Source organism: Myxocyprinus asiaticus, chromosome 12 (assembly GCF_019703515.2).
Source record: "Myxocyprinus asiaticus isolate MX2 ecotype Aquarium Trade chromosome 12, UBuf_Myxa_2, whole genome shotgun sequence".
Lineage (NCBI taxonomy): Eukaryota > Metazoa > Chordata > Actinopteri > Cypriniformes > Catostomidae > Myxocyprinus > Myxocyprinus asiaticus.
Genome location: NC_059355.1, coordinates 37,812,685 through 37,824,876, shown reverse-complemented (window position 1 = coordinate 37,824,876; position 12,192 = coordinate 37,812,685). Strand labels below are relative to the sequence as shown.

At 40.8% G+C, this 12,192-nt stretch overlaps 1 protein-coding gene and 1 pseudogene across 1 annotated transcript; both read right to left on the bottom strand.

The window, feature by feature from the left end:
• On the bottom strand, window positions 1-2,159 carry LOC127449333 (green-sensitive opsin-1). The gene is made up of 5 exons (XM_051712689.1): window positions 1,799-2,159; window positions 1,540-1,708; window positions 1,259-1,424; window positions 892-1,131; window positions 1-114 (listed from the first exon to the last, which is right to left on the bottom strand). The coding sequence occupies exons 1-5, from the start codon at window positions 2,157-2,159 to the stop codon at window positions 1-3; spliced, it is 1,050 nt and encodes a 349-aa protein (XP_051568649.1).
• Window positions 2,160-3,345: 1,186 nt separating this feature from the next.
• On the bottom strand, window positions 3,346-10,946 carry LOC127448800 (green-sensitive opsin-1-like; annotated as a pseudogene).
• Window positions 10,947-12,192: the final 1,246 nt, after the last annotated feature.

Here is a 12,192-nt window from a genome sequence, read left to right as displayed (position 1 = left end):
CTATGCAGGAGACACAGAGGACACTTCTGTTTTGCTTGTTGACACAGATGAGGACTCCTCGTCACCAAGAGGGCTCTTGCCACAGAACAGGGTGTTCAGCATGCAGCTACGGAACTGGGGAATTGGAAAGAGGAATACAGTTACAGTTAAAATTGCAATTTTCAATTCACAGGGGTGAAAGGGGAAAGAAATAGTATGAGATATTAGTGCATTCCATATACTTCAGGTGCAAAGGAAATTAATTATAACTAAAACAAATTTGCATTATCTAAAGCCATAACCACATTAACATGTTTTCGGTTTTCGGTTATGTTACGTTTACACCTCATCCACACTGGAATGGAAACTTTAGAAAACACTCTCTAATAATGCATAAGTTGAAAAAAAGATGAGGTTTAGAAATGGAAAACTGAGTTTACAACCATAAACGTACTAGTGTGGATGTGGCCACAGTCTTTCACAGGCCACATCCACACTAATCCATTTTCATTTGAAAACTCAGTTTTCTAACATTATACCAAAGTATTTGGTAATGGAGAGCACTTTCGAAATGCATAGTTTTCAGTGAAGGAAAATGCCATTCTAGTGTGGATGAGAAGCATAGCAAAATTAATGAGTTTTCAAATTAAAACATATCATTGTGGACATGGCCTAAATAAACTTTAGTTATAAATTAAGTTCTAAAAGTTCTAAATCCTTAGTTCTAAAGTTCTAAAACTAAGCATCAATATATTTCAGTGCATCCGAAATCTGAGAAAACAATGCAACAATGTTAAAGAGCTTAGTCTCTAGGTTTTTATTTAAAACTTCTTATACCCTTTCTTCAGGTCATCTGTGATCATTCAAAAATAAATACAATAACTATATATGTTAAATGTGTATATTACTCACCTGTTTGTTGAGCAGCACATAGATGAAAGGGTTAAACAGGGCTGAGGTCTTGGAGAAAAAGGCTGGCACTGCCAGGGCTTGTGCAGAGAAGGCAGCCCCCCTATTGAAAAATATCCAGGCAGCAAAGCTAGCATAGGGAACCCAAGCCAGCAGGAAGCCCAAAACCATCAGGATGACCATACGTGTCACTTCCTTTTCTGCCTTCTGGGTGGAGGCTGAGTCCTGCTGTTGGGCTGCTGCCTGAAGAATTTGGAAAAAAAGAATCAGTTTGGAGGCTCTTAAGTTCTGGTTCATTGTGACTATACAGTAATTACCTTAATAAAGGTATTGTGTGTTTGTGATTTTCACAATTTGAAAGTGTACATACAGCCTTTACTGTGCAGACCAGACTGCCGTAGGTAAAGAAAATTGTGGTTACAGGTATGCAGAAATGGCAGCTGAACATGTAAATGACGTAAGATTCATTATTATATTCTGGATTCAAAGTGTAGTAATCCGGTCCGCATGAAGTCTGCATCCCCTCTGGAATATACCTAAGTACAGAAATACAAGTGGAGCATTGATACTTGGCATCAGTATGTATATCAAAGCGAACTTCAAATCTCTTCAAATCTCCTGATCACCCTTGAACTCTTTGTGTGCAATTACCTGGACCATCCCAAAAGTGGGGGCACTGCACAGCTACAAGCCATGACCCATGTGAAGACAATGCCTGCTATTGCATGGTTCAAAGAGAATTTGAAGCTCCCCATTGGCTTACACACCACAATGTACCTCTCAACTGCCAGCACCACCAGTGACCAAAGAGACACTTGACCTATTGACAGAAATTAGAAGTTACAGCATCCATTGGTAAGCACTGCTTTTGAACAGAATCCAAACACTGGCAGCTGTAAGTATTCCTTACCTCCAATTGTTGCAAAAAAACCCTCCATTACACACCCAAGGGGACCTAGAGCCAAGTAGCCCACAAGTGAGCAGTAGAAAGAAACCGTAAATCCAAAGATGACCATAATTGTGCCAGCAAAAGCCAAGTTCACTAAAATGTAGTTGAGTGGCTGTCGAAGTTTCTTATGTTGAGCTGTTACTACCAAAGTCAGAACATTGATAGGCAATCCAAAAATAATCAGCAGAAACATGTAGAAAGCCAAAGCCTTGAATTTCCATGGTTCTGCTAAATAGTACTGGGTGTATTCAAAAGGATTTCTCACAAGCCCTGTCCTGTTTGACATAGGAATGTAGAAGTTGTTGCCCTCAGTCCCATTCATTTTGCCCTTGTTTTGAGTATATCTAAAAGAAATCTGCCTGGGTGATATGAACCGCTGCTAACTTAAGAGACAGCCGACCCCAAGTGTGCAACCACCAACATTGGCATGCTTATATACTATTCCAAGTAGACATTAACTGGAATTGGGTGTCACCAATAAGATGATTTGGCCCAGATCAAGGTTCATAATAGCACAGATTGGACCATGGTCCCTCCCTTTAGGTATGATATCCATCTCTTCCTACAAGGATTAGTAAGTTTTTAGCTTTGCGCAACTGTTAAGCAGCATCCTAAGCCCCTAGCTGAGAGATAAGCTGAAAGTCAGATTGTGCTCACATTGATTCGACCATCTCAAGCATGTTCCTTCCATCTCACCATAACCATAGCTACAAGTTTACATACATTGGACTACACTGTTTAAAGTACAAAGGTGATCCATCATATGCTCTTAGCATTATATAAATGTCAATTTAGTTGGGGAAAAAATACAGCTTGAGATTTTACCGCATGTAACTCTCTATGTTCATGTACCAACACAACTATTTTTCTGAAATGGTAACAAGAATATCGGTTGCAGAATGGTCTTTGCCACTAACATGCTTAAGCTTCACTTACTGAAATGTAAATGGATTCAGCTGACAGTTTGTTTGGCAACATGTAATTATCTTGTTGGTACATAAATAATAAGAGGATTATGAAGACAGTATTTCAACAATTTTTGCTGAATAACTAAATTTTTCAAGCAACATACTGTTTAACCTAGCCAACATCATGTCTAAGCCATTTTAAAAGTTAAAAGAAAGAAAAAAGGAGAGTTTAAGGTTTCCTTTGTATCCATGCATTTATTTATATCTAGTTAATTTAAGTATTCAAATAATTTAAAGAATATGTGACAGGCAGCAAAATAGCTAATCTCACCTGAACGTAAAAATAAAACTTAACATCCATCAGAATAAAGTTGTAAACCTCAAGAAAAGGTACTGATGAACAGTTTAGAGTGTCCTGTTATTTTCAAATGTTCCCAGAAAATTAGAATGCAATAAGCTGTATATCTTTGGAAAAAGATATACAGATTTTTTAATATACATTTTTTTTTTTACTTTTTAACTTGTTTTGGGGAAGGGATGTACATATTCCAAACAAAATGTTCCACAATCGCAATGAGAAAATTTGATGAAGTTTGAAATTTACTGAAGAGAGATTAGACAAACATCCAGACATTGCATGAATAACACTTGAAGAGTGATCATGCACAGTGTCACAAGTTTTGGTGCATTTATGCTGGAGAAACCCTCTGAGGACACTCCTGTTTTACTGGTGGACACAGCTGAGGACTCTTCATCTCCAAGAGGGTTCTTTCCAAAGAAGAGGGTCGTCAGCATGCAGCTACGGAACTGGAAAGAAATATTATACATTCATTCAAATCAAATCACTTTTGTCACACAACCATTTGAGTTATTGTAACGAGTCAGGAGAGAATGGAGGATCTAAAGGCAGCGTCTTTAATAAAAGACAAGTAAACCAGGTAACTCAGAACATAAATAAACAAAACACAGGGAACAAATGTACAGAGCACAGCATAATAGAGGTAAAGACTGATAAAGGAAACAGGTAAAACAAGGGCTTAAATACACAGGGGCAAACAAGGGAACACCTGTGGAAACAATCAGGGGAAACCAATCATAAAATAAAACTCCAAAAAGGACTACAAACTAACAGGAAACAGAAACCTGGGAACTAAAAAATTAACATAAGTCAATACAAAAACAAGGAATGTGTGACAGAGCCCCTCTTTCAAGGAGCGGATTCCAGACGCTCGAAAGAAAAAAAAAAAAAGAAACTGTCCATGGGGTGTGGGGGACAAAAAAACAAGGCAAAATCAGGGAGGCTTGAAACCAAGGTGGAGCTGGAGGGATGAAGAACCAGGCTGACGCTGCAGGCTCGGAAGACCAAGTAGACCAGAGCAGATCAGGCGGACGGCCAGGAGACCAGAGCAGATCAGGCGGACGGCCAGGAGACCAGAGCAGATCAGGCGGACGGCCAGGAGACCAAGGAGACCACCTCAAGGTGGGGACTGGGTCAGGAGTCCAGGGAGACTGCCGCAGGGCCGAGACAGGGTCAGGAGGCCTGGGAGGCGGCCGCAGGGCCGAGACAGGGTCAAGAGGCCTGGGAGGCGGCCGCAGGGCCGAGACAGGGTCAGGCGGCGGAGCCGCTGTAGGAGGAGTCTCTGGGGGAGCGGGCGGAGCTGCTGGAGGAATAGTCTCTGAGGGAGCGGGCGGAGCTGTGGAAGGTGGAGCCGTGGGAGGCTCAAGAGGCGAAGCCATGGATGGCGGAGTCGTGGGAAGCTCGAGCCAAAGAGTCCTGGATGAATGGGAAATGACCTCCGTGGTCGCGAACATGGGCGGAGACTTGGAAATGACCTCCGTGGTCGTGGGCATGGGCAGAGACTTGGGAAAATAAACTTTTCTTCTCTTCCTCCTCCGGATGGCCGAAGTTGGCAACGCAGGCTCTGGGACGGACGAGGCTGGCAGGCAATGCAGGCTCTGGGACGGACGAGGCTTCCAGCTCGTTGGCCGTGGCAGGCGTGGGCTCGTTGGCCGTGGCAGGCGTGGGTACTGACAAGCTGTGAGGAAGGGTCTTCATGACCCTACGCACCGACATAAGTGGTGGATAATTTAATTTGGAAACAAGGGCCACGGGAGGCTTGACTGTGACATGGCATGGAGTAGACTCAGGCGTAGCTGTGACATGGCGTGGAGCAGACTCAGGCGTAGCTGTGACATGGCGTGGAGCAGACTCAGGCGTAGCTGTGACATGGCGTGGAGCAGACTCAGGCGTAGCTGTGACATGGCGTGGAGCAGACTCAGGCGTAGCTGTGACATGGCGTGGAGCAGACTCAGGCGTAGCTGTGACATGGCGTGGAGCAGACTCAGGCATGGAAGACTCGGAAACCAGAACCGGGATTGAGAGAGGAGGATCCTCTGAAGCGAATGTCTCTAATATTAACTCCAGATATTCCTCCCACGTATAATCTCCGATCTCCGGCAATTCCTTCCACTTGTGAGATACGAGTCCAATCTTATACAGGGATTTCAGGTGGGAAATTCCCCAATTGGAAAGTTCACTCAGCTCAACTGGATAAAGAATGCTGCCAGATCCATTTCGGAGGGGTCAGTCTTTCTGTAACGAGTCAGGAGAGAATGGAGGATCTAAAGACAGCGTCTTTAATAAAAGACAAGTAAACCAGGTAACTCAGAACATAAAGAAACAAAACACAAGGAACAAATGTACTGAGCACAGCGTAATACAGGTAAAGACTGATAAAGGAAACAGGGAAAACAAGGGCTTAAATACACAGGGGCAAACAAGGGAACGAGGAACACCTGTGGAAACAATCAGGGGAAAACCAATCATAAAATAAAACTACAAAAGAACTACAAACTAACAGGAAACAGAAACATGGGAACTAAAGAAGGATTTCAACATAAAAGTCAACCTACAAACATAAACAAGAAAGGATATCAGCATTTTATGCTGGTTTTATGAATAGCTTTCAAGGTCACACTTTAAATTACTGTGTTACTGTTTATTTATAAAAGTACTGATTTAATACTACCAAATGAGTGATATTTTTATTTATTTATTTATTTGAAGATTATCTTGTAACTAAACAATGATACATTCAATTTACATGCAAAATAGAGACATTGCAAGGTAGAGAGGCATTGGATTCAGCTACTTGTCTTCCATGAAGTAAAGAGCTCCCACCTGTTTGTTGAGCAGCACATAGATTATAGGGTTAAACAAGGCTGAGGTCTTGGAGAAAAAGGAAGGAACTGCAAGGGCTTGTGCAGAGAAGGCAGCTCCTCTGTTTAAATAGATCCAGATAGCAAAGCTGGCATAGGGAACCCAAGCTACCAAGAAGCCCAAAACCATCAGGATGACCATTCGTGTCACTTCCTTCTCAGCCTTCTGGGTGGATGCTGAATCCTATTGTTGAGCTGCAGCTTAGAAATTTGATAATTGAAAACAAGATATAATATTGTACTTACAGCCTTCACTGTGCAGACAAGGCTTCCATAAGTGAAGAAGATTGTAGTAACAGGTACACAGAAATGGCAAGTGAACAAGTACATGAGATATGATTCATTATTATACACAGGATTGAGGGTGAAGTAATCTGGTCCACATAATGTCCTGAGACCTTCGGGAATGTACCTGTGGAAAAAAAGATTTTTTTAACGTATTTCTCAAGGTTCAAGGGCAATCCAAATATCTGCAATTACATTGACTATAAACAACTTCCCGTTGCCCAAACAGGTTTACCTGGACCAGCCCACAAGTGGGGGTATGGCACAGCTACAGGCCATGACCCATGTGAAAATAATGCCTGCTATCACATGGTTTGAAGAGAATTTGAAGCTCCCCATTGGCTTGCAGACCACAGTGTACCTCTCAATAGCGAGCACCACAAGAGACCAAAGAGAAACTTGACCTATTAGCGCAGCAGAAGAGAGTCAATTTAAGATTATGTTGCTTTGCAAAATTCTGGATTGTGGACTGAAATTTATCATTTTTATAATGCCGATGGTCACTCTGACAGAGCTCCAGCGTTTCTCTGTGGAGAGAGGAGAACCTTCCAGAAGAACAACCATCTCTGCAGCACTCCACCAATCAGGCCTGTATGGTAGAGTGGCCAGACGGAAGCCACTCCTCAGTAAAAGGCACATGACAGCCTGCCTGGAGGACTCTCAGACCAAGAGAAACAAAATTCTCTGGTCTGATGAAACAAAGATTGAACTCTTTGGCCTGAATGGCAAACGTCATGTCTGGAGGAAACCAGGCACCACTCATCACCTGGCCAATACCATCCCTACAGTGAAGCATGGTGGTGGCAGCATCATGCTGTGGGGATGTTTTTCAGCAGCAGGAACTGGGAGACTAGTCAGGATCGAGGGAAGGATAAATGCAGCAATGTACAGAGACATCCTTGATGAAAACCTGCTCCAGAGCGCTCTGGACCTCAGACTGGGGTGAAGGTTCATCTTCCAACAGGACAATGACCCTAAGCACACAGCCAAGATAACAAAGGAGTGGCTCCGGGACAACTCTGTGAATGTCCTTGAGTGGCCCAGCCAGAGCCCAGACTTGAACCCGATTAAACATCTCTGGAGAGATCTGAAAATTGCTGTGCACTGATGCTCCCCATCCAACCTGATGGAGCTTGAGAGGTCCTGCAAAGAAGAATGGGAGAAACTGCACAAAAATAGGTGTGCCAAGCTTGTAGCATCATACTCAAAAAGACTCGAGGCTCTAATTGGTGCCAAAGGTGCTTCAACAAAGTATTGAGCAATGGCTGTGAATACTTATGTACATGTGTTTTTTTTTAATTTTTTATTTTTTATTTTTTTTAATAAACTTGCAAAGATTTCAAACAAACTTCTTTCACATTGTCATTATGGGGTATTGTTTGTAGAATTGAGGAAAATAATGAATTTAATCCATTTTGGAATAAGGCTGTAACATAACAAAATGTGGAAAAAGTGAAGCGCTGTGAATACTTTCCGGATGCACTGTATGAGCTACATAGTTATTGTGATGTTCTCGAGTGGGTGGTTCATGGCCATAATAAGAAACAATGCCAGACTCTATGCCAAAAATGAAATGTCTGGCTCTGAAAAACAGTTTAAAGGAAAAAAAGACTGACTAGGTTTGTCATCTTTGTGTTGCTTATATGACCATTAAACGATCACCCACCCATCCCTGCCTGACCCCAAAGGTCACACTAACCTATTTAAAATTATCTCGCTGGGATGAGATGACCAAAAGCTAGTATAGGGAACTAGGAAACAAACAAACTCTACAAACTCTTCCAGGCTTCTGGGGGAATGCTGAACTTTAGTGAAACATCACTCAGGTAAACTTCATTGAGAATGTTGACTTGTCAACACTGTCTGCCTGAGAATGTTCCATGGGTTTCTCACCAGCCATATCCATATAGTCAACAGAGGTTAAATTCTTAGTACAGCTCTTCTAAAGTTCATCCAGGCAATAACTAGATACCTCAGCAAGTCCACTTGAAGGCCACCAGACTGTATACAGAGAGTTTAGTTTTGTAAATTTGTATATTTGTTCAAATATTAGCCTTTAATGTTACAGGCTTAATTTTTTAACCAAATTTATGGGAAAGTTGATCATACATTTCAAGTGAACTATATATCATAGAGTACTGGCAAGTCACTACTCTCCTGCAAAGGGCACCTGTAGTTGAGAGGCTCAATTCTCTTATGCCTGAACAAGTTAATTTCTTAATTGCTCAATCTCCTTAGTTGGATTGCTGATAACAGTTCCTCACTAAGAGAGAATAAAAAGATTACAGTAGGTGTAGGAAAACATCAAAACTGTACTGCACACATTACTAAACAATATTCTTCAATACATTCTACTTGTGAGTGTAAAATAGGCTAAGGGCTCCAACACACTAACAAAAGTTCTAAGAGAGCGCTTGACGGATAGGAATGTATATGCTCCATTTGGAGAATGTGAGAAGCGCTGTGTCAATTTGAATTTAAATGGGCACACAGCGAATTGGATTTTCGAACGCACTACAGGACCAGCCTCTCCAAAATTCTCATCAGTCAACAGATGCCCATGTAAGAGTGTGTTGCAGCAAAAGTAGAATTGTTCTCAACTTTTGGTTGCATGAAGGAGCGTCACTTTCACAAACCCTTGCGTTTTCCTTCTCTGTCATTCCAACCCACCATCCCCACTGAAATCAATGCATCTGCAGTGTTTTCTGATGCAGCATAAAGTCTAGTGTCTAGGCACCCTAATTTAGTCTCCTGAGCCTGAATAGAACCATTCATCTTGGTTAAAAGTGCTTTGGGTCATGTCTTATGCTACAAAAAAATAAATACAACTATTTTTTTATTGTAGCACTTCCACAAAAAAACCCTTCTACAAAAAACAATGCCTTGGTTTGAGTCCATGCTGATCTATTATTTCCTTCATCATATTGCTATTCTATTGCTTCACTGTATTGCTACTTCATTTACAGTTTACTAATAAGATGTTTATTGAAGCAGGGATGAAAGCAGGTTTGATGTGTTCAGGCGATGTTTGAGTGTTTGTTTAGCCAGCCAGCTCTTTGCAGTGGCTAACAAATGTTGAATAACAGGTAATAGGTTTAGCATTTGTTTAGGATTCTGCTCAGTAGGGATACACAAAGATTAGGCAGCCATTCTGTGCTAGCCACCTGTGCTAGCAATGCAGTGTGAATTTAAACTCAAGTCTTACAGTCTGAAATATTTGCTGATTTGCCAGAATGGCAAGTTGCTGTCTAGGTGACTGGATTAAAGAATTTTAAACTGTCTACCAGTTGCCATTGTATATCTTAGAGAATTACACTGGCAGTAGTTAACTTATGTCTCACTACAGGGGTGTTATTGATGGTTACATTTGCAGTGTCTCGTTTCGAAGGCTGGTGCTAGGTATTACACGTCCTTTGAAGGCATCGGTAAACGGAGTGTCCTCAACTTCAAATTAGCTTAGTTTAAACAGACGGCCTTCGTAGGACAAACGGAAACAGAGCGTAACATGGTTACTATGACAGTATGCATCGTTCTCAACTTGCGTGAGCGCTGTGAGTGAGAAGGGAGTATCTGAGAGTTATATCAATGTAGAGAGAGAAGAAAATGGATTTTGTGGCTTTTCTTTTATACTTCTATTATACTTATAATTATACTTATAATACTTTATTTTACATGATTATAATTTAACATATTATATTTTACTCCCGTCTGCTGAGGTACTTTAATTCGGGATTAACATTACTTGAATTTGAAGATTATATTTTTGGGCAAATCAGCATTATTTTTTTCAGAGAAATTATGTACATTTCTTTTGAAGTAAAGAATTGTGGGTTGTGAGTGCCAACGAAGGATATACCTTTTGCATCCTCCAAATTCCTGTGAAAGAAGGCCGCATTTGAAGGCTGCATTTGGAGTGTCCTAATTGCTTTTCTGAAACAAGACAGCCTCGATGACGGATGCGGCTGACAAATGTAACCTCCGGAGCACACAGCCTTCGAAACGAGACACAGCAATTTTAATTTATGCTAAATGCTACAAAATGCCAAAGATGTTGTATATCTTTCGAGTTGAAGTGTCTAATTTTAGCACCGCATGAAAATGGAAAAATTGCTGACCTGTTTTCAACGAGCATCTTGAACACTCTTCCTGTCCTCCATTGGTTGAACAAACCAATAATCTCAAATAAACAGAGCAATGTTTTGATAGCCCACAGAGTCAGAGTTTTAAAATTTTGGGGGGGATTCAACCTACAAATGTCTTACTTAAAGTTGTCTCTGCATATTAAGCTGAGATATAAGTTATTTCATTATTGAAAAAATTACACCTTTACACACTATTTCACCTTTAACAACATATTGCAGCCCAAGTGTTCATTTGCCCATTGGTCCTCCTTGTTTTTGTAGCATGGACATTTCTCTTCTACTAAAAGGCCTATAATGCCTTTATTTTTGGCAAAATCGTATACAAACTTCATACTTACATGCTTTACATTAATTGAAAGAAACATACATTTTACACAACGCATTTATTCTGTCATTTGTACATGAATACAAGTCTAACATTACATGAAGAATGCAAGATAGCCTTCGAGCTATCTTATACTGTTACTGTACAAACTTGGGTTTGTTTGTTTTTGAATTCCTAACTCAAGACCAATAACTTCTAAATGTAACTCTTAATAGAGCTTTTAGGCTACATCCACCAAACTTGGCACAAACCTTCAGCCTGTCCTGACTTATTGTGCTTTGGCTTTTCTGACTAATCAGACTTACATATTTTTCCATAGCTGATTATCAATATTCTAAAATCCCACTGTAACAGAGTTCATATTTTTAGGGCAAGTGGAGGAGTCAGGAGGCAGCAAAAACAGTCAATATGAGTATTTTATTACTCTTCAGCGTCGTTCACAAAACTCAAACAAAAGGGCACTCAGTGGCCAAGTAATCACACAGAAATGAGTCAATAGTTCTTGTAACACACACAGGAACAGTCTCTCTCTGGTCTCTCTCTATCTGCCGACAGATGCACTTTGTCTGCCTTTTCAGGTCTCCCTCTGCCATCACTATAACGAGAGATAGGTTTAATGATAATGACAGCACAGGTGACGAGACTTACCACTCTCCCTCTCCCGCAGACATACACACGACCACGTCCCCATCCCCATACCCACAGACTTCCAGTGTAGAACTCTGACTTTAATTCCTCCTAGGACTTTCAAGCTATGTCCACCAAACTCATCACTGACCTTCAGCCTGTTCTGACTGAGTCTAAATCTTTGTCTGAATCTAAGCTTTCAAAGAACAGAGGCAAAGGCTGTGATATTTCACCCAAAAATGAAAATTCCATTATCATTTTCTCACTCCCGTGTTGTTACAAACCTGTTTCTTTCTTCCATGGAACACAAGAGGAATTTTAAAGAATGTTGATGTGGCTCTTTTTTCACACAATTAATGTGAAAAAGGGCTAAGACAGAACATTCTGTCTAACCTCTCCTTTTGTGTTTAACGGAAGAAAGAATGTAATTTGGATTTGGAACAACATTATGGTGAGTAAAAGATGACAGCTGCTTTAAGGATGTTGCTTTAAGGATGTTTATATAATTTAATTTAATCAAGACAAAGACACTGATTTTTACATTTATATCGAAATAAATATTTTCTTTGATTCTCCAACCAGTCTCTTTACATAGATCTATGTTGGAGCTACCATAACCATTAGACTTCTGGCCAAAGCACAGTCTCTGTCAAGAATAATAGCTTTGAGAAGATCTGATTATCCACTTTAGGTGAATGTTATTGAGAGTGAATTGTTTTAACACACTCAACTTCCTTCCACAAATCATTGCCAAAATCAGCCAATTGGCTTTCTTGACAGTCACAAAGTGTGTCTAGACACCCTACTAGGAAAAACATTAACACATAGCAAAGATGCACCAGGATAGTG

What these genes read in the sequence shown, in the direction of transcription:
- LOC127449333 (XM_051712689.1), bottom strand. Translation starts at nt 2,159, where the DNA reads ATGAATGGGACTGAGGGCAACAACTTCTACATTCCTATGTCAAACAGG. An exon ending in CCACTTTTGGGATGGTCCAG is followed by an intron (nt 1,425 to 1,539) that starts GTAATTGCACAC and finishes TTCTGTACTTAG; the next exon opens with GTATATTCCAGAGGGGATGC. An exon ending in ATGTGCTGCTCAACAAACAG is followed by an intron (nt 115 to 891) that starts GTGAGTAATATA and finishes CCAATTCCCCAG; the next exon opens with TTCCGTAGCTGCATGCTGAA.